Source organism: Mustelus asterias, chromosome 8 (assembly GCF_964213995.1).
Source record: "Mustelus asterias chromosome 8, sMusAst1.hap1.1, whole genome shotgun sequence".
In the NCBI taxonomy this organism is placed as follows: domain Eukaryota; kingdom Metazoa; phylum Chordata; class Chondrichthyes; order Carcharhiniformes; family Triakidae; genus Mustelus; species Mustelus asterias.
Window position 1 is genome coordinate 139,935,502 of NC_135808.1, and position 22,514 is coordinate 139,958,015.

General features: G+C 48.3%; 1 protein-coding gene across 1 annotated transcript in view; it reads left to right on the top strand.

Moving 5' to 3' along the window:
- The window catches only part of LOC144497987 (noelin-3-like), a 34,275-nt gene extending 23,637 nt beyond the window's left edge, over nucleotides 1-10,638 (top strand). The window contains exon 5 of the mRNA XM_078219450.1: nucleotides 9,943-10,638. Coding sequence (XP_078075576.1) covers nucleotides 9,943-10,638 — 696 coding nt within the window. The remainder of the gene's footprint in view (nucleotides 1-9,942) is intronic.
- Nucleotides 10,639-22,514: the final 11,876 nt, after the last annotated feature.

Genomic DNA, 22,514 nt, shown 5'->3' on the forward strand with positions numbered 1-22,514 from the left:
TGTAATGAGGCGACCAGAACTGAGCACAGTACTCCAAGTGGGGTCTGACGAGGGTCTTATATAGCTGCATCACTATCCCCAGACTCCTAAACTCAATCCCTCGATTGATAAAGGCCAGCACACCATACGCCTTCTTAACCACCTCCTCCACCTGCGGGGCTGATTTTAGAGTTCTATGGACCCGGACCCCAAGTCCTTCTGATCCTCTACAGTACTAAGAGTCTTAGAAACATAGAAACATAGGAAAACTACAGCACAAACAGGTCCTTCGGCCCACAAGTTGTGCCGAACACATCCCTACCTTCGAGACCTACCTATAACCCTCCATCCTATTAAGCTCCATGTACTCATCCAGGAGTCTCTTAAAAGACCCTATTGAGTTTGCCTCCACCACCACTGATGGCAGGCGATTCCAATCGCCCACCATCCTCTGTGTGAAAATTCCACTCGCCCACCACCCTCTGTGTGAAAAGTCTTTCCCTTTATATTGTACTCCTTCCTCCCATTTGACCTGCCAAATTGGATCACTACGCATTTATCTGGGTTGAAGTCTATCTGCCACTTCTCCGCCCAGTCTTTCATCCTATCTATGTCCCTCTGTAACCCTCTCCAAAGTCTCCACATTCTTCTGATAGTGTGGCGACCAGAATTGAACACTATATTCCAAGTGCGGCCTAACTAAGGTTCTATAAAGCTGCAACATGACTTGCCAACTTTTAAACTCAATGCCCCGGCCAATGAAGGCAAGCATAGACCATAAGACATAGGAGCAGAATTAGGCCACTCGGCCCATCGAGTCTGCTCTGCATGCCATATGCCTTCTTGACTACCGTGGGCGGCACAGTAGCACAGTGGTTAGCACTGCTGCTTCACAGCTCCAGGGACCTGGGTTCGATTCCCGGCTTGGGTCACTGTCTGTGTGGAGTTTGCACATTCTCCTCGTATCTGCGTGGGTTTCCTCCGGGTGCTTCGGTTTCCTCCCACAGTCCAAAGATGTGCGGGTTAGGTTGATTGGCCACGCTAAAATTGCCCTTTAGTGTCCTGAGGTGCGTAGGTTAGAGGGATTAGCAGGCAAATGTGTAGGGATATGGGGGTAGGGCCTGGGTGGGATTGTGGTCGGTGCAGATTCAATGGGCCAGATGGCCTCTTTCTGCACTATAGGGTTTCTATGATTCTATGACTACCTTCTCCACCTGCATTGCCACTTTCTGTGACCTGTGTATCTGTACACCCAGATCCCTCTGCCTATCAATACTCTTAAGGGTTCTGCCATTTACTGTATATTTCCTATCTGTATTAGACCTTCCAAAATGCATTACCTCACATTTGTCCGGATTAAACTCCATTTGCCATCTCTCCGCCCAACTTTCCAACCGGTCTATATCCTGTTGTATCCTCTGATGGTCCTCATCGCTATTTACTTTTCTAAAGGACATTAGTAAACCAGGTGGGGTTTTCCGACAATCGACAATGGTTTCATGGTCATCAGTAGATTCTTAATTCCAGATTATTTAATTGAATTCAAATTTCACTACCTGCCGTGGCAGGATTTGAACCCGGGTCCCCAGAATATTAGCTGAGTTTCTGGATTAATAGTCTCGCAATAACATCACTGGGCCATCACCTCCCCGAATATATTTTATTAAAATTACCACCTGTTCCTGTACTATTTAAAACCTTAGGAATGGAATAGACCTTAACCACTTACCAGATACTTACCAATCAGATCGTTTATTTCCCTGTCGTAGAATAAGAACTAACTCCTTCAGGGTGAAAAGTTAGGGAAAGCAAAAGGAAAGGAACACCGCCTTCCGCCACTCAACAAACTCCCAGCAATACACTCAGTTCCAAACGGCACTCGTTTTTCATCTCACTGCCATTGACTGGATCTTGCTGTGTCAAATTGGTCTTCTGGGTTACCTTCAAATTACCTCCTGCAGAATGTTTGAGGTGAGGGACACCGTCAGTGTCCCTGCTGATTACACCTGTGGGAGGTGCACCCATCTGCAGCTCCTCCAAGACCGCGTAATGAATTGATAGGTGATAGTCAGCATGGTTTTGTGGCAGGTAGGTCGTGCCTTACTAACCTTATTGAGTTTTTTGAGAAAGTGACCAAGGAGGTGGATGGGGGCAAGGCAGTGGACGTGGTATATATGGATTTTAGTAAGGCGTTTGATAAGGTTCACCATGGTAGGCTTCTGCAGAAAATGCAGATGTATGGGATTGGGGGTGATCTAGGAAATTGGATCAGGAATTGGCTAGCGGATAGGAAACAGAGGGTGGTGGTTGATAGTAAATATTCATCATGGAGTGCGGTTACAAGTGGTGTACCTCAGGGATCTGTTTTGGGGCCACTGCTGTTTGTAATATTTATTAATGATCTGGATGAGGGTATAGTTGGGTGGATTAGCAAATTTGCTGATGACACCAAAGTCGGTGGTGTGGTAGACAGTGAGGAAGGGTGTCGTAGTTTGCAGGAAGACTTAGACAGGTTGCAAAGTTGGGCCGAGAGGTGGCGGATGGAGTTTAATGCGGAGAAGTGTGAGGTAATTCACTTTGGTAGGAATAACAGATGTGTTGAGTATAGGGCTAACGGGAGGACTTTGAATAGTGTGGAGGAGCAGAGGGATCTAGGTGTATGTGTGCATAGATCCCTGAAAGTTGGGAATCAAGTAGATAAGGTTGTTAAGAAGGCATATGGTGTCTTGGCGTTTATTGGTAGGGGGATTGAATTTAGGAGTCGTAGCGTTATGTTGCAACTGTACACAACTCTGGTGCGGCCGCACTTGGAGTACTGTGTGCAGTTCTGGTCCCCACATTACAGGAAGGATGTGGAGGCTTTGGAGAGGGTGCAGAGGAGGTTTACCAGGATGTTGCCTGGTATGGAGGGGAGATCCTATGAGGAGAGGCTGAGGGATTTGGGATTGTTTTCGCTGGAAAGGCGGCGGCTAAGAGGGGATCTTATTGAAACATATAAGATGATTAGAGGTTTGGATAGGGTGGATAGTGATAGCCTTTTTCCTCTGATGGAGAAATCCAGCACGAGGGGGCATGGCTTTAAATTGAGGGGGGGTAGTTATAGAACCGATGTCAGGGGTAGGTTCTTTACCCAGAGGGTGGTGAGGGATTGGAATGCCCTGCCAGCATCAGTAGTAAATGCGCCTAGTTTGGGGGCGTTTAAGAGATCCGTAGATAGGTTCATGGACGAAAAGAAATTGGTTTAGGTTGGAGGGTCACAGTTTTTTTTTAACTGGTCGGTGCAACATCGTGGGCCGAAGGGCCTGTTCTGCGCTGTAATGTTCTATGTTCTATGTTCTATGTTCTATGTTAGGGAGCTGGAGCTGGAGTTGGATGAGCTTAGGGTCATCAGGGAGGCAGAAAGGGCCATAGACACAAGCTTCAGGGATATAGTTGCTCCAGGGAATGAAAATAGATGGGTGACAGTGAGAGGGACTGGGAGGAAGCAGTCGGTGCGGGGATCCCCTGTGGTCGTTCCCCTTAGCAACAAGTATTCCACTTTGGATACAGGTGAGGGGGGCGACCTACCAGTGGTAAGCCGCAGTGACCAGATTGCCAGCGCTGAGTCCGTCCCTGTGGCTCAGAAGGGAAAGGGGGAGAGCGGTAGAGCTATAGTTATTGGGGACTCATTTGTTAGAGGGACAGATAGGAGGTTCTGTGGCAACAAGAGAGACTCACGGATGGTATGTTGCCTCCCGGATGCCAGGGTCCGTGACATCTCCGACCGTGTCTTCAGGATTCTAAAGGGGGAGGGGGAAGAGTCACAAGTCATGGTGCACGTCAGCACCAAAGACATAGGTAAGAGAGGGGACGGGGATTTAAAACAGGAATTCAGGGAGCTTGGGTGGAAGCTGAGAGCCAGGACAAAACTGGTTGTCATCTCTGTATGTTGCCGGTGCCACGGGATAGCGAGTTGAGGAACAGGGAGAGAGTGCAGTTAAACACATGGATACAGGGATGGTGTAGGAGGGAGGGTTTCAGCTATGTGGATAATTGGAACACTTTCTGGGGAAGGTGGGACCTGTACCAACAGGACGGGGTGCACCTGAACCAGAAGGGCACCAATATCCTGGGAGGGAAATTTGCTACGGCTCTTCGGGGGGATTTAAACTAATTTGTCAGGGGGATGGGAAAAGGAGTTGTAGTCCAGAGGTCAGTGAGTGCAGTGAGGTACTGGGAAGGGTATCATGGTCAAAGGTGGGTACCAGCAGACAAGAAGGTGGGTTGAAGTGTGTCTACTTCAATGCAAGGAGCATCCGAAATAAGGTAGGTGAACTTGGGGCGTGGATTGGCACTTGGGACTACGATGTTGTGGCCATTACGGAGACATGGGTAGAACAAGGACAGGAATGGTTGTTGGAAGTTCCAGGGTATAGATGTTTCAGTAAGTGTAGGGAAGCTGGTAAAAGAGGTGGAGGAGTGGCACTGTTAATCAAGGAGAGTGTAACGGCTGCAGAAAGGCATTTCGAAGGGGATCGGCCTACAGAGGTCTTATTGGCTGAGGTTAGGAATAGGAAAGGAGTGGTCACGTTGTTAGGAGTTTACTATAGGCCCCCAAATAGTAATAGAGATGTGGAGCAAGAAATTGCTAAGCAGATTATGGATAGGTGTGGAGGTCACAGGGTAGTTGTCATGGGGGATTTTAACCTTCCAAATATTGATTGGAACCTTTATAGGTCGAATAGTTCGGATGGGGCAGTTTTTGTGCAATGTGTGCAGGAGGGGTTCCTGACACAATAAGCCGACAAGAGGTGGGGCCACATTGGATTTGGTAATGGGAAATGAGCTGGGCCAAGTGTTGGATTTGGTTGTGGGAGAGCACTTTGGAGATAGTGACCACAATTCGGTGTCTTTTGTTATTGCAATGGAGAGGGATAGGGCCGTACGGCAGGGCATAGTTTACAACTGGGGGAGAGGTAATTATGATGCAATCAGGCGTGAGTTAGGAAGCATAGGATGGGAACAAAAATTGTCAGGCAAAGGCACGAATGATAAGTGGAACTTTTTCAAGGAACAAATACTGCGTGTCCTTGATAGGTATGTCCCTGCCAGGCAGAGAGGGAACCATGGTTCACAAAAGAGGTGGAATGTCTTGTCAAGAGGAAGAAGGAAGCGTATGTTAGGTTGAGAAAACAAGGTTCAGTTGGCTCGATGGAGGGTTACAAGTTAGCAAGAAATGAGCTGAAAAAGGGGCTTAGGAGAGCTAGGAGGGGGCATGAGAAGTCCTTGGCGGGTTGGATCAAGGAAAACCCCAAGGCTTTTTACTCTTATGTGAGGAATAAAAGAATGACCAGGGTGAGGCTGGGGCCAGTCAAGGACAGTAGTGGGAATTTGTGCATGGAGTCAGAAGAGATAGGAGAGGTGATGAATGAATACTTTTCTTCGGTGTTCACCAAGGAGAGGGGCCATGTTTTTGAGGAAGAGAGGGTGTCACAGGCTGATAGGCTGGAGGAAATAGATGTTCGGAGGGAAGATGTACTCGCAATTTTGAATAAACTGAAAGTTGATAAGTCCCCTGGGCCTGATGAAATATATCCTAGGATTCTTTGGGAGGCAAGGGATGAGATAGCAGAGCCTTTGGCTTTGATCTTTGCGTCCTCACTGTCCACGAGGGTGGTGCCAGAGGACTGGAGAGTGGCGAATGTGGTCCCTCTGTTTAAGAAAGGGAATAGAAATGACCCTGGTAATTATAGACCGGTTAGTCTTACTTCGGTGGTCGGTAAGTTGATGGAAAAGGTCCTTCGGGATAGGATTTACGACCACTTGGAAAGATGCAGCTTAATCCGGGATAGTCAGCACGGATTTGTGAAGGGCAAGTCTTGCCTCACAAATTTGATAGAATTTTTTGAGGAGTGTGGTGAACCATAGTTGGTTACCACTTTGAGTACTGAACCATAGATGGTCAGCACTATGGGTACTTGTAGATATGTTACTGTTGTCACTGTTGGGGTTAGGGTTGGGCTGTTCTACCTGTTAATATTGTTCTGTGGTACACTCCAGTTGGCTCCACCTACCTGGAGGAGTATAAAGGTCACTGCACTGCCTGGTGACCCTTTAGTCTGGGATTATATTGCATATAGTGTGCTCCATTCTTGTTAGTAATAAAAGCCTTTATTTCCCGGGTACGATCTAGCCTCCCGAGTGATTTAATCGCGCATCAAGGAGGTAACATAGAACATAGAACATAGAAAGCCACAGCACAAACAGGCCCTTCGGCCCACAAGTTGCGCTGATCATATCCCTACCTCTCGGCCTATCTATAGCCCTCAATCCCATTAAATCCCATGTACTCATCCAGAAGTCTCTTAAAAGACCCCAACGAGTTTGCCTCCACCACCACCGACGTCAGCCGATTCCACTCACCCACCACCCTCTGAGTGAAAAACTTACCCCTGACATCTCCTCTGTACCTACCCCCCAGCACCTTAAACCTGTGTCCTCTCGTAGCAACCATTTCAGCCCTTGGAAATAGCCTCTGAGAGTCTACCCTATCCAGACCTCTCAACATCTTGTAAACCTCTATCAGGTCACCTCTCATCCTTCGTCTCTCCAGGGAGAAGAGACCAAGCTCCCTCAACCTATCCTCATAAGGCATGCCCCCCAATCCAGGCAACATCCTTGTAAATCTCCTCTGCACCCTTTCAATGGCTTCAACATCTTTCCTGTAATGAGGTGACCAGAACTGCGCGCAGTACTCCAAGTGGGGTCTAACCAGGGTCCTATAAAGCTGCAGCATTATCTCCCGACTCCTAAACTCAATCCCTCGATTAATGAAGGCTAGTACGCCGTACGCCTTCTTGACCGCATCCTCCACCTGCGAGGCCGATTTAAGAGTCCTATGGACCCGGACCCCAAGGTCCTTCTGATCCTCTACACTGCTAAGAATGGTACCCTTCATATTATACTGCTGCTTCATCCCATTGGATCTGCCAAAATGGATCACTACACACTTATCCGGGTTGAAGTCCATCTGCCACTTCTCCGCCCAGTCTTGCATTCTATCTATGTCTCGCTGCAACTTCTGATATCCCTCCAAACTATCCACAACACCACCTACCTTGGTGTCGTCAGCAAACTTACCAACCCATCCCTCCACTTCCTCATCCAGGTCATTTATGAAAATGACAAACAGCAAGGGTCCCAGAACAGATCCCTGGGGCACTCCACTGGTCACTGACCTCCATGCAGAGAAAGACCCCTCCACAGCCACTCTCTGCCTTCTGCAGGCAAGCCAGTTCTGGATCCACAAGGCAACAGCCCCTTGGATCCCATGCCCTCTCACTTTCTCAAGAAGTCTTGCATGGGGGACCTTATCGAACGCCTTGCTGAAGTCCATATAGACCACATCCACCGTTCTTCCTTCGTCAATGTGTTTGGTCACATTTTCAAAGAACTCAACCAGGCTCGTAAGGCACGACCTGCCCTTGACAAAGCCGTGCTGACTACTTTTGATCATACTAAACTTCTCTAGATGATCATAAATCCTGTCTCTCAGGATCCTCTCCATCAACTTACCAACCACTGAGGTTAGACTCACCGGTCGGTAATTTCCCGGGCTGTCCCTGTTCCCTTTCTTGAATATAGGGACCACATCTGCAATCCTCCGGAACCTCTCCCGTCTCCATCGACGATGCAAAGATCATCGCCAAAGGCTCCGCAATCTCCTCCCTCGCCTCCCACAGTAACCTGGGGTACATCCCATCCGGTCCCGGCGACTTACCAACCTTGATGTCATTCAATAGTTCCAACACATCCTCTTTCTTTATGTCCACATGCTCGATCCTTTCTGTCCACCGCAAACCAGCAGTACAACCACCCAGATCCCTTTCCACCGTGAATACCGAGGTAAAGTATTCATTAAGCACCTCCGCCATTTGTAACGGTTCCGCACAAACTTTTCCCCCTTCACCTTTTAAGGGTCCTATGCCTTCACATCTCATCCTTTTACTCTTGACATATTTGTAGAAAGCCTTGGGATTCTCCTTAATCTTACCCGCCAAGGTCTTCTCATGACCCCTTCTCGCTCTCCTAATTTCCTTCTTAAGCTCCTTCCTACATCCCGTATACTCCTCTAAATCCTTAACACCTCCTAGCTCTCTGAACCTTCTGTACGCCTCTCTTTTCTTATTCACCAGGTTCATCACAACCTTCGTGCACCACGGTTCCCGTACCCTACCAACACCCCCCTGTCTCATCGGAACGTTGTCATGCAGAGCTCCAGACAAACATTCCTTGAAAATCCTCCACTTTCCTTCGGTACTTTTCCCCAAGAATGCCTCCTTCCAATTTACCCGTCTAATTTCCTCCCTGATGACGAAGTGTGTAGATGAAGGTCGTGCAGTTGATGTCATATACATGGATTTTAGTAAGGCGTTTGATAAAGTCCCCCACGGTCGGCTTATGAAGAAAGTAAGGATGTGTGGGATAGAGGGAAGTTTGGCCGATTGGATAGGTAACTGGCTCTCTAACAGAAGACAGAGGGTGGTGGTGGATGGAAAATTTTCAGACTGGAAACCGGTTACCAGCGGAGTGCCACAGGGATCAGTGCTTGGTCCTCTGCTATTTGTAATTTTTATAAATGACTTGAAGGAGGGGGCGGAAGGGTGGATCAGTAAATTTGCTGATGACACCAAGATTGGTGGAGTAGTGGATGAGGTGGAGGGCTGTTGTAGGCTGCAAAGAGATATAGATAGGATGCAGAGCTGGGTTGAAAAATGGCAAATGGAGTTTAACCCTGACAAATGCGAGATGATTCATTTTGGTAGGACAAATTTAAATGTGGATTACAGGGTCAAAGGTAGGGTTCTGAAGAATGTGGAGGAACAGAGAGATTTTGGGGTTCATATCCATAGATCTCTGAAGGTTGCCACTCAAGTGGATAGAGCCGTGAAGAAGGCCTATAGTGTGTTGGCGTTCATTAACAGGGGGTTTGAGTTTAAGAGCCGTGGGGTTATGCTGCAACTGTACAGGACCTTGGTGAGACCGCATTTGGAATATTGTGTGCAGTTCTGGTCACCTCACTACAAGAAGGATGTGGAGACACTGGAAAGAGTGCAAAGGAGATTTACCAGGATGCTGCCTGGTTTGGAGGGTAGGTCTTATGAGGAAAGGTTGAGGGAACTTGGGCTTTTCTCTTCGGAGCGGAGGAGGTTGAGAGGAGACTTGATAGAGGTTTATAAGATGATGAGGGGGATAGATAGAGTGAACGTTCAATGACTATTTCCTTGGGTGAATGGAGCGGTAACTAGAGGGCATAACTATAGGGTTCATGGTGGGAGATATAGGAAGCATGTCCGAGGTAGGTTTTTTACTCAGAGAGTGGTTGGGGTGTGGAATGGACTGCCTGCAGGGATAGTGGAGTCAGAAACTTTAGGAACATTTAAGAAGCTATTGGATAGGCACATGGAGTACTTCGGGATGATAGGGAGGAAATAGCTTGATCTGGGTTTCAGACAAAGCTCAGCACAACATCGTGGGCCGAAGAGCCTGTTCTGTGCTGTACTGTTCTATGTTCTATGTTCTGATTTCTACATTCCAACAGCAACTATATTTCTCTGAGTGTTCTGAATCTTTGAAACTCTCTTTCTGAAAAGGAAGCAAAGTGTTTGAATATTTTTAAGGCAGAGCTGTAGATATTTGATTAATAAGGGGCTGGATGTGAAATGTTATCAGGGGGAGACTGGTTACAGTCAGATCACCAATGATCTTACTGAACAGCAGAGCAGGCTCGAGGGGCCGAGTGGGATACCCCTGCTTCTGATTTGTATGTCCATATGTTAGCTGGTTGTAAGGAACTTTAGTATGTTCTGAGGTTGTGAAAGATACATAGAAAATACAAAACTATGTTTTTTTACTCTCTCAGAAACTCTGTACACTTACTGTTGGGAGTCTAAAGCCTAACCTAGCCTGCATCTTTCTCCACAGGTGTGGTACATGGATGGTTACACAAGTAGTAAAGTGGTTCGTGAGTACAAATCTGTGGCAGCCTTTGTGAGTGGAGAGGACTACAGGTTGTACCGCCTGCCCTACCCTTGGGCAGGAACCAATCATCTGGTGTATAATGGCTCCCTCTACTTTAACAAATATCAGAGCAACACACTGGTCAAGTACAACTTTGAGACAGGCTCAGTGTTGGCCCAGCGCAGCCTGGAGTATGCTGGCTTCAATAATATCTACCCCTACACCTGGGGGGGTTTCTCTGACATTGATCTTATGGCTGATGAGGGGGGAATCTGGGCTGTCTATGCCACCAATCAGAATGCGGGAAATATTGTCATCAGCCAGTTGGATGAGCAGACACTGGAGGTGCAGAAAAGCTGGAACACGGGCTATCCCAAAAGGAGTGCTGGCGAGGCCTTCATGATTTGTGGCACACTTTATGTCACCAATTCCCACCTGACCGGGGCCAAAGTCTACTTCGCCTACTCTACCAAGACCTCAAGCTATGAGTACACAGACATCCCATTCCATAACCAATACTTCCACATTTCTATGCTGGATTACAATGCCAGAGACCGGATGCTGTACGCCTGGAACAATGGCCATCAAGTGCTTTTCAATGTCACCTTGTTCCATGTCATTCAGACCCAGGAGGACCCAGAATCTCCAGGACGGCAATAGTTATGGACAAGCTTACAACCCATCTTTTCAGCAACAAACTTCCCCTTGAAGTGACAAGATTCTTTCACCGTTTCTCTCCAGACATGAGTGTCCAGTGAACGTAATACAGGTGTTGTATGGCTCCAGGGTCCTGGACCAAATCTGTACGTAAACACAGTGTGACCAATTCATACCTTAAATGAGTTGAATTCTGTCCATTTGCCTTATTCATCAAATTCAGAGGCTTTGAGAAGCTGAACTGCATGAATCTGTTATTTTTTGTTCTTTCATTTTTTTAAACAAAGTGTTTTCTTTATATAAACTAACTTTTGTATAACTTTATAATCACAGTAACAATAGTGGTGTGGGGACTAGATATCTGACAGAAATTGCTATTAGTACTTGACAAGATACAATAGTTTTCAATCCTTCACACTATTTGATTAATGTAATTCTAGCCGCTACATCATGTAACTAACTGTATTACATTGTTCTGTCAGATTTCGTTCTTTTCTTTTATAAAATGTATCAGCAACCAACATTTTTCTTAAGTGGCAAGATTAAAAAGAAAAGTTATAAAATATCCAATCACTGTGTTGAGCTTTTCACTTCAAGATCTTGACTGTTGCCTGATTGTTTTGTAGGATCAGAACAATGGGCTTATTCACTCTTGATACAAGGACACCAGCAGAGGGAGAAAGGGTGAGATGTGATCTAGTACATAGAGGGATTTTAAAAAAACTTCTTTAAAATGGATACCTATACATATCACAGTGGTTGTGTGTGGATATAAGTATCACTGCAGGTCAGTAAGAGTAAGTGTGTGTGAGACTATGTATGAGAGCAATTCCATGTGAAAGTGAAGCCGAGTGTGTGCTAGTGTGTGCTAGTGTGTGCTAGTGTGTGCTAGTGTGTGCGAGTGTGTGCTAGTGTGTGCGAGTGTGTGCGAGTGTGTGCTAGTGTGTGCGAGTGTGTGCTAGTGTGTGCGAGTGTGTGCTAGTGTGTGCGAGTGTGTGCGAGTGTGTGCTAGTGTGTGCGAGTGTGTGCTAGTGTGTGCTAGTGTGTGCGAGTGTGTGCTAGTGTGTGCGAGTGTGTGCGAGTGTGTGCGAGTGTGTGCGAGTGTGTGCTAGTGTGTGCGAGTGTGTGCGAGTGTGTGCTAGTGTGTGCTAGTGTGTGCGAGTGTGTGCTAGTGTGTGCTAGTGTGTGCTAGTGTGTGCGAGTGTGTGCTAGTGTGTGCGAGTGTGTGCTAGTGTGTGCGAGTGTGTGCGAGTGTGTGCTAGTGTGTGCGAGTGTGTGGACTGAATCTTTTTAATTTTGAGTTTTCAGATCCTGATCCTATTTGCAGCAGCAATGGGACTTCAGAAATGATCTTACGTGAACCAGCCAATTGGAGGGAGTGTGTAAGAAAGGTACTGCAGCAACTATGGGTGATTTTAATTTAGTGAGAAGTCTCACACCAGGTTAAAGTCCAACAGGTTTATTTGGTAGCAAATACCATTAGCTTTCGGAGTGCTGCCCCTTCATCAGGTGATGTTGATTGGGAGCGGCTGTTCGAGGGTAAGTCCACGTCTGGCATGTGGGAGTCTTTTAAGGAACAGTTGATAAGGCTGTAGGACAGGCATGTGCCTGTAAGAAGGAAGGACAGGAAAGGTAGGATTGGAGAGCCGTGGATAACCAGGGAAATTGAGGATTTGATTAAAATGAAAAGAGGGGCGTACGTTCGGTCCAGGCATCTGAAAACAGATGCAGCTCTGGAGGAATACAGAGAGAGTAGGAAAGAACTCAAACGGGGAGTTAGAAGGACAAAAAGAGGTCACGAAATGTTCTTGGCAGGCAGGATTAAGCAGAATCCTAAGGCATTTTATTCATATGTTAGGAACAAAAGAGTTGTCAGGGAAAAGGTCGGACCTCTCAGGGACAAAGGAGGGGAATTATGCTTAGAACCCAAGGGAACAGGGGAGATCCTAAATGAATACTTTGCATCGGTATTCACAAAGGAGAGGGACTTGTTAACTGGGAGTGTCTCAGAGGGAGGTGTTGACCCGTTAGAGAGAATCTCCATTACAAGGGAGGAAGTGTTAGGTTTTTTAGGTAACATTAAAACTGAGAAATCCCCAGGGCCTGATGGCATCTATCCTCGACTGCTCAGGGAGGCAAGAGACATTGCTCGGCCTCTGACGGAAATCTTTGTCTCTTCATTGGACACAGGTGAGGTCCCTGAAGATTGGAGGATAGCGAATGTGGTCCCGTTATTTAAGAAGGGTAGCAGGGATAACCCGGGTAATTATAGGCCAGTCAGCTTCACGTCCGTGGTAGGGAAGTTGTTGGAGAGGATTCTTAGAGACAGGATGTATGCGCATTTAGAACGGAACAATCTCATTAGTGACAGACAGCATGGTTTTGTAAGAGGGAGGTCGGGCTTACAAATTTGGTGGAGTTTTTTGAGGAAGTGACAAAAATGGTTGATGAAGGAAGGGCTGTGGATGTCGTCTATATGGATTTCAGTCAGGCATTTGACAAAGTCCCTCATGGCAGGTTGGTTAAGAAGGTTAAGGCTCATGGGATACAAGGAGAGGTGGCTAGATGGGTGGAGAACTAGCTTGGCCACAGGAGACAGAGGGTAGTGGTCGAAGGTTCTTTTTCCGGCTGGAGGTCTGTGACCAGTGGTGTTCCGCAGGGCTCTGTACTGGGACCTCTGCTATTTGTGATATATATAAATGATTTGGAAGAAGGTGTAACTGGTGTTATCAGCAAGTTTGCGGATGACACGAAGATGGCTGGACTTGCGGATAGCGATGAACATTGACAGACAATACAGCAGGATATAGATAGGCTGGAAAATTGGGCGGAGAAATGGCAGATGGAATTTAATCCAGATAAACACGAAGTGATGCATTTTGGAAGAACTAATGTAAGGGGGAGTTATACAATAAATGGCAGAGCCATCAAGAGTATAGAAACACAGAGGGACCTAGGTGTGCAAGTCCACAAATCCTTGAAGGTGGCAGCACAGGTGGAGAAGGTGGTGAAGAAGGCATATGGTATGCTTGCCTTTATAGGACGGGGTATGGAGTATAAAAGCTGGAGTCTGATGTTGCAGCTGTATACAACGCTGGTTAAGCCACATTTGGAGTACTGCATCCAGTTCTGGTCGCTGCACTACCAGAAGAACATGGAGGCTTTGGAGAAAGTGCAGAGAAGGTTTACCAGGATGTTGCCTGGTATGGAGGGTCTTAGCTATGAGGAGAAATTGGGTAAACTGGTGTTGTTCTCCCTGGAAAGACAGAGAATGAGGGGAGACCTAATAGAGGTGTACAAAATTATGAAGGGTATAGATAGGGTGAACAATGGGAAGCTTTTTCCCAGGTCGGAGGTGACGATCACAAGGAGTCACGGGTTCAAGGTGAGAGGGGTGAGGTATAATTCAGATATCAGAGGGACATGTTTTACACAGAGTGTGGTGGGGGCCTGGAATGCGCTGCCAAGTAGGGTGGTGGAGGCAGACACGCTGGCATCATTTAAGACTTACCTGGATAGTCACATGAGCAGTCTGGGAATGGAGGAATACAAACGAATGGTCCAGTTGGACCAATGAGCGGCAGAGGCTTGGAGGGCCGAAGGGCCTGTTTCCTGTGCTGTACTGTTCTTTGTTCTTTGTGAGTGGGAGTTCTATTCGCAAACAGGGCATATAAAGACACAAACTCAATTTACAAAATAATGGTTGGAATGTGAGTCTTTACAGGTAATCAAGTCTTAAAGGTACAGACAATGTGAGTGGAGATAGGGTTAAGCACAGGTTAAAGAGATGTGTATTGTCTCCACACAGGACAGTTAGTGAGATTTTGCAAGCCCAGTCAAGTCGTTATGGGGGTTACAGATAGTATGACATGAACCCAAGATCCCAGTTGAGGCCGTCCTCATGTGTGCGGAACTTGGCTATCAGTCTCTGCTCAGCGACTCTGCGCTTACCCGAAGATCAGAGGCCGAATGCCCGTGACCGCTGAAGTGTTCCCCAACAGGAAGAGAATACTTTTGCCTGGTGATTGTCGAGCGGTGTTCATTCATCCGTTGTCGTAGCGTCTGCATGGTCTCCCTAATGTACCATGCCTCGGGACATCCTTTCCTGCAGCGTATCAGGTAGACAACGTTGGCCGAGTTGCAAGAGTATGTACCATGTACCTGGTGGATGGTGTTCTCACATGAGATGATGGCATCCGTTTCGATGATCCGGCACGTCTTGCAGAGGTTGCTGTGGCAGGGTTGTGTGGTGTCGTGGTCACTGTTCTCCTGAAGGCTGGGTAGTTTGCTGAGGACAATGGTCTGTCTGAGGTTGCGCGGTTGTTTGAAGGCAAGAAGTGGGGGTGTGGGGATGGCCTTGGCGAGATGTTCGTCTTCATCAATGACATGTTGAAGGCTCCGGAGAAGTTGTCATAGCTTCTCCGCTCCGGGGAAGTACTGGACGACGAAGGGTACTCTGTCCACTGTGTCCCGTGTTTGTCTTCTGAGGAGGTCGGTGCGGTTTTTCGCTGTGGCGCGTCGGAACTGTTGATCGATGAGTCGAGCGCCATATCCTGTTCTTATGAGGGCATCTTTCAGCGTCTGGAGGTGTCTGTTGCGATCCTCCTCATCCGAGCAGATCCTGTGTATACGGAGGGCTTGTCCGTAGGGGATGGCTTCTTTAACGTGTTTAGGGTGGAAGCTGGAGAAGTGGATCATCGTGAGGTTATCCGTGGGCTTGCGGTACAGTGAGGTGCTGAGGTGACCGTCCTTAATGGAGATGCGTGTGTCCAAGAATGCAACCGATTCCGGAGAGTAGTCCATGGTGAGTCTGATGGTGGGATGGAACTTGCTGATGTCATCATAGAGTTGTTTCAGTGATTGATCACCATGAGTCGAAAGGAAGAAAATGTCATCGATGTATCTAGTGTATAGCATCGTTTGAAGGTCCAGTGCGGTGAAGAGGTCTTGTTCGAACCTGTGCATGAAGATGTTGGCATATTGAACAAAGAACAAAGAACAATACAGCACAGGAACAGGCCCTTCGGCCCTCCAAGCCTGCGCCGCTCATGTGCCCACTAGACCATTTGTTTGTATCCCTCTATTCCCAGTCTGTTCATGTGGCTATCTAGATAAGTCTTAAACGATCCCAGCGTGTCCGCCTCAATCACCTTGCTTGGGAGTGCATTCCAGGCCCCCACCACCCTCTGTGTAAAATACGTCCTTCTGATGTCCGTGTTAAACCTCCCCCGCCCTCACCTTGACCTATGACCCCCCCCCGTGAACGTCACCACCGACCTGGGAAAAAGCTTCCCACCGTTCACCCTATCTATGCCTTTCATAATTTTATACACCTCTATTAGGTCACCTCTCATCCTCCGTCTTTCCGTGAGAACAACCCCAGTTTACCCAATCTCTCCTCATAACTAAGCCCTTCCATACCAGGCAACATCCTGGTAAATCTCCTCTGCACTCTCTCTAAAGCCTCCACGTCCTTCCGGTAGTGTGAGAGCAGCCACCTTTATGCCCCGAGGAGGGCGGAGCCCCGGATTGAGGCAGCAGGGGCGTGCCCAGGCATATCCCATATACAGACAGTATTACAGTGGTTCACCACATTCACCCCCTGTTTAAAAAAAGAGTTCGGCGGGGGCGAGGTGGTGGAACGACAGTCACAAATGATTGATTCAAGTTACAAGTTCAGTCACTCCAGGGGCTTGATCTGCCGCTGCGACCGCCGCAATGTCGGCCGTGGTGCCGGTTCAGGAGGCCACCAGTCCATAACTGGTGAAGCCGTCCGTCGCGCCTTCAGACTGCCGGGTGCGTGGAGGCTGCTCCTGGGGCTCAGGTGTGCCGTACACGGGGGCTAAATGAGCGTGCTGCGACTCTGGTGCTTCATTGACGACGTTGGGAGCTGGGGGTGAGGGACCGTGGGGCGTAGTACCTGCGGGGGCCAGATCGCGAATGGAGACCGTGTCCTCCCGCCCGTCGTGATACACCACATAGGCGTATTGGGGGTTGGCGTGGAGGAACCGGACCGTTTCGATCAGGGGGTCCGACTTATGGGTCCACACGTGCTTCCGGAGCAGGTCAGGGCCAGGGGACGTCAGCCACGACGGTAGTGAGGTCCCCGAGGAGAACTTCCTGGGGAAAACTAACATTCGCTCATGAGGGGTGGCGTTGGTAGCCGTGCACAGTAGTGACCTAATTGAGTGTAGCGCATCAGGGAGGACCTCTTGCCAGCGGGAGACTGGAAGACCCTTAGACCGGAGAGCTAATAAAACGGCCTTCCAGATTGTCGCATTCTCCCTCTCCACCTGTCCGTTCCCCCTGGGGTTGTAGCTGGTGGTCCTACTCGAGGCTATGCCTTTGGAGAGCAGGTACTGGCGCAGCTCGTCACTCATAAAAGAGGATCCCCGGTCGCTATGAATATAGCTGGGGAAACCAAACAGGGTGAAGAGGCTGTGCAGGGCCCTGACGACCATGGCCGAGGTCATATCCGGGCAGGGAATAGCAAAGGGGAACCCCGAATACTCATCAATGATGTTGAGGAAGTATATGTTGCGGTCAGAGGAGGGGAGGGGACCTTTGAAGTCAACGCTCAGGCGTTCGAAAGGGCGGGTGGCTTTGATGAGGTGCGGTCTGTCTGGCCGGTAGAAGTGCAGCTTGCACTCCGCGCAGACTTGGCAGTGCCTGGTTACAGACCTGACTTCCTCAATGGAATATGGCAGGTTCCGGGCCTTGATGAAATGGAAGAACCTGGTCACCCCCGGGTGGCAGAGGTCATCGTGGAGGGTCTGTAACCGGTCTAGGTTTGTGCTGGCACAGGTCCCCCGGGACAGGGCGTCTGGGGGCTCATTGAGCTTCCCAGGCCGGTATAAAATGTCGTAATTGTAGGTGGAGAGCTGGATCCTCCACCTCAAAATTTTATCGTTCTTGATTTTGCCCCGCTGCGCGTGACTGAACATAAAGGCAACGGACCGTTGGTCCGTGAGCAAGGTAATAGCAGATGCGTTAGTAGTAATTTATCAAAATTCGCTGGACTCTGGGGTAGTGCCGGCTGACTGGAAAACAGCTACTGTTACGCCGCTGTTTAAAAAAGGAAGTAGACAAAAGGCGGGTAACTACAGGCCGGTTAGCTTAACGTCCGTAGTTGGGAAGATGCTAGAGTCCATTATTAAAGAGGAAATAACAGAGCACCTGAATAAGAATGGTTCGATCAAGCAGACGCAGCATGGATTCATGAAGAGAAAGTCGTGTTTGACGAATCTACTGGACTTTTATGGAGATGTCACTAGTGCGGTTGACAGAGGGGAACCGGTGATGTGGTGTTTTTAGATTTCCAGAAGGCGTTCAATAAGGTGCCTCACAAAAGGTTGCTGCAGAAGATTGGGGTACACGGAGTTAGGGGTAAGGTGTTGGCGTGGATTGGGGATTGGCTATCTAACAGGAAGCAGAGAGTTGGGATAAATGGGTGCTTTTCTGGTTGGCAGTTGGTGACCAGTGGCGTGCCGCAGGGATCGGTGCTGGGGCCTCAAGTGTTTACCATTTACAGAGATGATCTGGAGGAGGGGACTGAATGTAGGGTATTCAAGTTTGCTGATGACACGAAGGGAGTGGGAAAGCGAATTGCGTGGAGGACGTGGAAAGTCTGCAGAGAGATTTGGATAGGCTGAGCGAGTGGGCGAGGATCTGGCAGATGGAATATAACGTTAGCAAATGTGAGGTTATCTACTTTGGAAGAAATAATAGTAAATTGGAATATTATTTAAATGGAGAAAAATTACATCGTGCGACTGTGCAGAGGGACCTGGGGTCCTTGTGCACGAATCGCAAAAACTAGGTCTGCAGGTGCAGCAGGTGATCAAGAAGGCGAATGGAATGTTGGCCTTTATCGCGAGGGGGATAGAATATAAAAGCAGGGAGGTCTTGCTGCAACTGTACAAGGCACTGGTGAGGCCGCAACTGGAGTACTGTGTGCAGTTTTGGTCCCCTTATTTGCGAAAGGATATATTGGCCTTGGAGGGAGTGCAGAGAAGGTTCACCAGGTTGATACCGGAGATGAGGGGTGTCGCTTATGAGGAGAGATTAAACAGATTGGGTCTGTACTCGTTGGAGTTTAGAAGGATGAGGGGTGATCTTATAGAGACATATAAGATAATGAAGGGGCTGGATAGGGTAGAGGTGGAGAGATTCTTTCCACTTAGAAGGGAAACAAGAACTAGAGGGCACAGCCTCAAAATAAGGGGGGGCCGGTTCAGAACAGAGTTGAGGGGGAACTCCTTCTCTCAGAGGGTAGTGAATCTCTGGAATTCTCTGCCCATTGAAGTGGTGGAGGCTTCCTCGTTGAATATGTTTAAATCACGGGTAGATAGTTTTCTGATCGATAAGGGAATTAGGGGATATGGGGAGCAGGTGGGTAAGTGGAACTGATTCGCTTCAGATCAGCCATGATCTTGTTGAATGGCGGGGCAGGCTCGAAGGGCCAGATGGCCTACTCCTGCTCCTATTTCTTATGTTCTTATGTTCATAAGGAGGAGGTGTTCGCAATTCTGGAAAGGGTAAAAATAGATAAGTCCCCTGGGCCGGATGGGATTTATCCTAGGATTCTCTGGGAGGCTAGAGAGGAGATTGCAGAGCCTTTGGCTCTGATCTTTGGGTCGTCATTGTCTACAGGAACAGTGCCAGAAGACTGGAGGATAGCAAATGTTGTCCCCTTGTTCAAGAAGGGGAGTAGGGACAACCCTGGTAATTATAGACCAGTGAGCCTGACTTCTGTTATGGGCAAAGTATTGGAAAGGATTATAAGAGATAGGATTTATAATCACCTAGAAAGGAATAATTTGATTAGGGATAGTCAGCACGGTTTTGTGAAGGGTAGGTCGTGCCTCACAAACCTTATTGAGTTCTTTGAGAAGGTGACACAAAGATGGCTGGAATTGCGGATAGCGAAGAGCATTGTCGGGCAATACAGCAGGATATAGATAGGCTGGAAAATTGGGCGGAGAGGTGGCAGATGGAATTTAATCCGGATAAATGCGAAGTGATGCATTTTGGAAGAAATAATGTAGGGAGGAGTTATACAATAAATGGCAGAGTCATCAGGAGTATAGAAACACAGAGGGACCTAGGTGTGCAAGTCCACAAATCCTTGAAGGTGGCAACACAGGTGGAGAAGGTGGTGAAGAAGGCATATAGAATCATAGAAATCATAGAAACCCTACAGTGCAGAAGGAGGCCATTCGGCCCATCGAGTCTGCACCGACCACAATCCCACCCAGGCCCTACCCCCACATATTTACCCGCTAATCCCTCTAACTACACATCTCAGGGACAATTTTTAACCTGGCCAATGAACCTAACTCGCACATCTTTGGACTGTGGGAGGAAACCGGAGCACCCGGAGGAAACCCACGCAGACACGAGGAGAATGTGCAAACTCCACACAGACAGTGACCCGAGCCGGGAATCGAACCGGGGACCCTGGAGCTGTGAAGCAGCAGTGCTAACCACTGTGCTACCGTGCCGCCCCACGGTATGGTATGCTTGCCTTTATAGGACGGGGTATGCTTGCCTTTATAGGACGGGGTATAGAGTATAAAAGCTGGAGTCTGATGATGCAGCTGTATAGAACGCTGGTTAGGCCACATTTGGAGTACTGCGTCCAGTTCTGGTCGCCGCACTACCAGAAGGACGTGGAGGCATTGGAGAGAGTGCAGAGAAGGTTTACCAGGATGTTGCCTGGTATGGAGGGTCTTAGCTATGAGGAGAGATTGGGTAGACTGGGGTTGTTCTCCTTGGAAAGACGGAGAATGAGGGGAGATCTAATAGAGGTATACAAGATTATGAAGGGTATAAATAGGGTGAACAGTGGGAAGCTTTTTCCCAGGTCGGAGGTGACGATCACGAGGGGTCACGGGCTCAAGCTGAGAGGGGCGAAGTATAACTCAGACATCAGAGGGACGTTTTTTACACAGAGGGTGGTGGGGGCCTGGAATGCGCTGCCAAGTAGGGTGGTGGAGGCAGGCACGCTGACATCGTTTAAGACTTACCTGGATAGTCACATGAGCAGCCTGGGAATGGAGGGATACAAACGATTGGTCTAGTTGGACCAAGGAGCGGCACAGGCTTGGAGGGCCGAATGGCCTGTTTCCTGTGCTGTACTGTTCTTTGTTCTTTGTTCTTTGTGGATGAGGATAAAGCGGTTGATGTGGTGTATATGGATTTCAGCAAAGCGTTTGATAAGGTTCCCCATGGTAAGCTTTTGCAGAAAATACGGACACATGGGATTGAGGGTGATTTAGTGGTTTGGATCAGGAATTGGCTCGCTGTAAGAAAACAAAGGGTGGTGGTTGATGGGAAATATTCATCCTGGAGTTCAGTTACTAGTGGTGTACCGCAAGGATCTGTTTTGGGGCCACTGCTGTTTGTCATTTTTATCAATGACTTGGATGAGGGCGTGGAAGGATGAATTAGTAAATTTGCGGATGACACTAAAGTCAGGGGAGTTGTAGACAGTGCGGAGGGAAGTGGCAGGTTACAGAGGGACATAGATAAGCTGCTGTGCTGGGCTGAGAGGTGGCAAATGGAGTTTAATGCAGAAAAATGTGAGGTGATTCACTTTGGAAGGAGTAACAGGAATACAGAGTACTGGGCTAATGGTAAGATACTTGGTAGTGTGGATGAACAGAGGGATCTGGGTGTCCATGTGCATATATCCCTGAAAGTTGGCACCCAGGTTGATAGGGTTGTTAAGAAGGCATACGGTGTGTTAGCTTTTATTGGTAGAGGGATTGAGTTTCGGAGCCAGGAGGTCATGCTGCAACTGTACAAAACTCTGGTGCGGCCGCATTTGGAGTATTGCGTACAGTTCTGGTCGCCGCCTTATAGGAAAGATGTGGAAGTGTTGGAAAGGGTGCAGAGGAGATTTACCAGGATGTTGCCTGGTATGGTGGGAAAATCATATGAGGAAAGGCTGAGGGGCTTGAGGTTGTTTTCGTTAGAGAGAAGAAGGTTAAGAGGTGACTTAATAGAGGCATACAAGATGATCAGAGGATTAGATAGGGTGGATAGTGAGAGCCTTTTTCCTCAGATGATGTTGGCTAGCACGAGGGGACATAGCTTTAAATTGAGGGGTGAGAGATATAGGACAGATGTTAGAGGTGGGTTCTTTACTCAGAGAGTAGTAAGGGCGTGGAATGCCCTGCCTGTAGCCGTGGTGGACTCGTCAACGTTGAGAGCGTTCAAGTGGTTATTGGATAAACATATGGATGATATTGGAATAGTGTAGATTAGAGGGGCTTTAGATTGGTACCACTGGTCGGCGCAACATCGAGGGCCGAAGGGCCTGTACTGCGCTGTAATGTTCTATGTTCTCACTTGATGAGTTTTTAAACAAAGTGACGAAGATGATTGGTGAGGGTAGGGCAGTGGATGTTGTCCACATGGACTTCAGTAAGGCCGTTGACAAAGTCCCTCATGGCAGACTGGTACAGAAGGTGAAGGTCCTGCGAGAGCAATTCAGGGAGTTGGGTAGTAGGCTAAAAAGCAGGGCCTCTCGGGTAGCGATCTCTGGACTACTCCCAATGCCACAAGCTAGTGAGGTTCGGAACAGGGAGACTGCACAGCTGAACGCGTGTAAAGAACTGGTGCAGGAGGGAGGGTTTCCAATTCATGGATCACTGAGAAGTCTTCAAGAGAGAATGGCACCTGTACAAGCAGGACGGGTTGCACCTAAACTGGAGGGGTACGAATATCCTAGCTGGGAGTTTTGCTCGTGTGGTTCGGGTGGGTTTAAACTAATGTGGCAGGGGGGTGGGGGATCAGAACAATAGGTCAATAAACATAGAGGCTGGGGACGAGATTGGGGCCAAGACAAGGCTATCTAAGAGGAAGAGCATTCT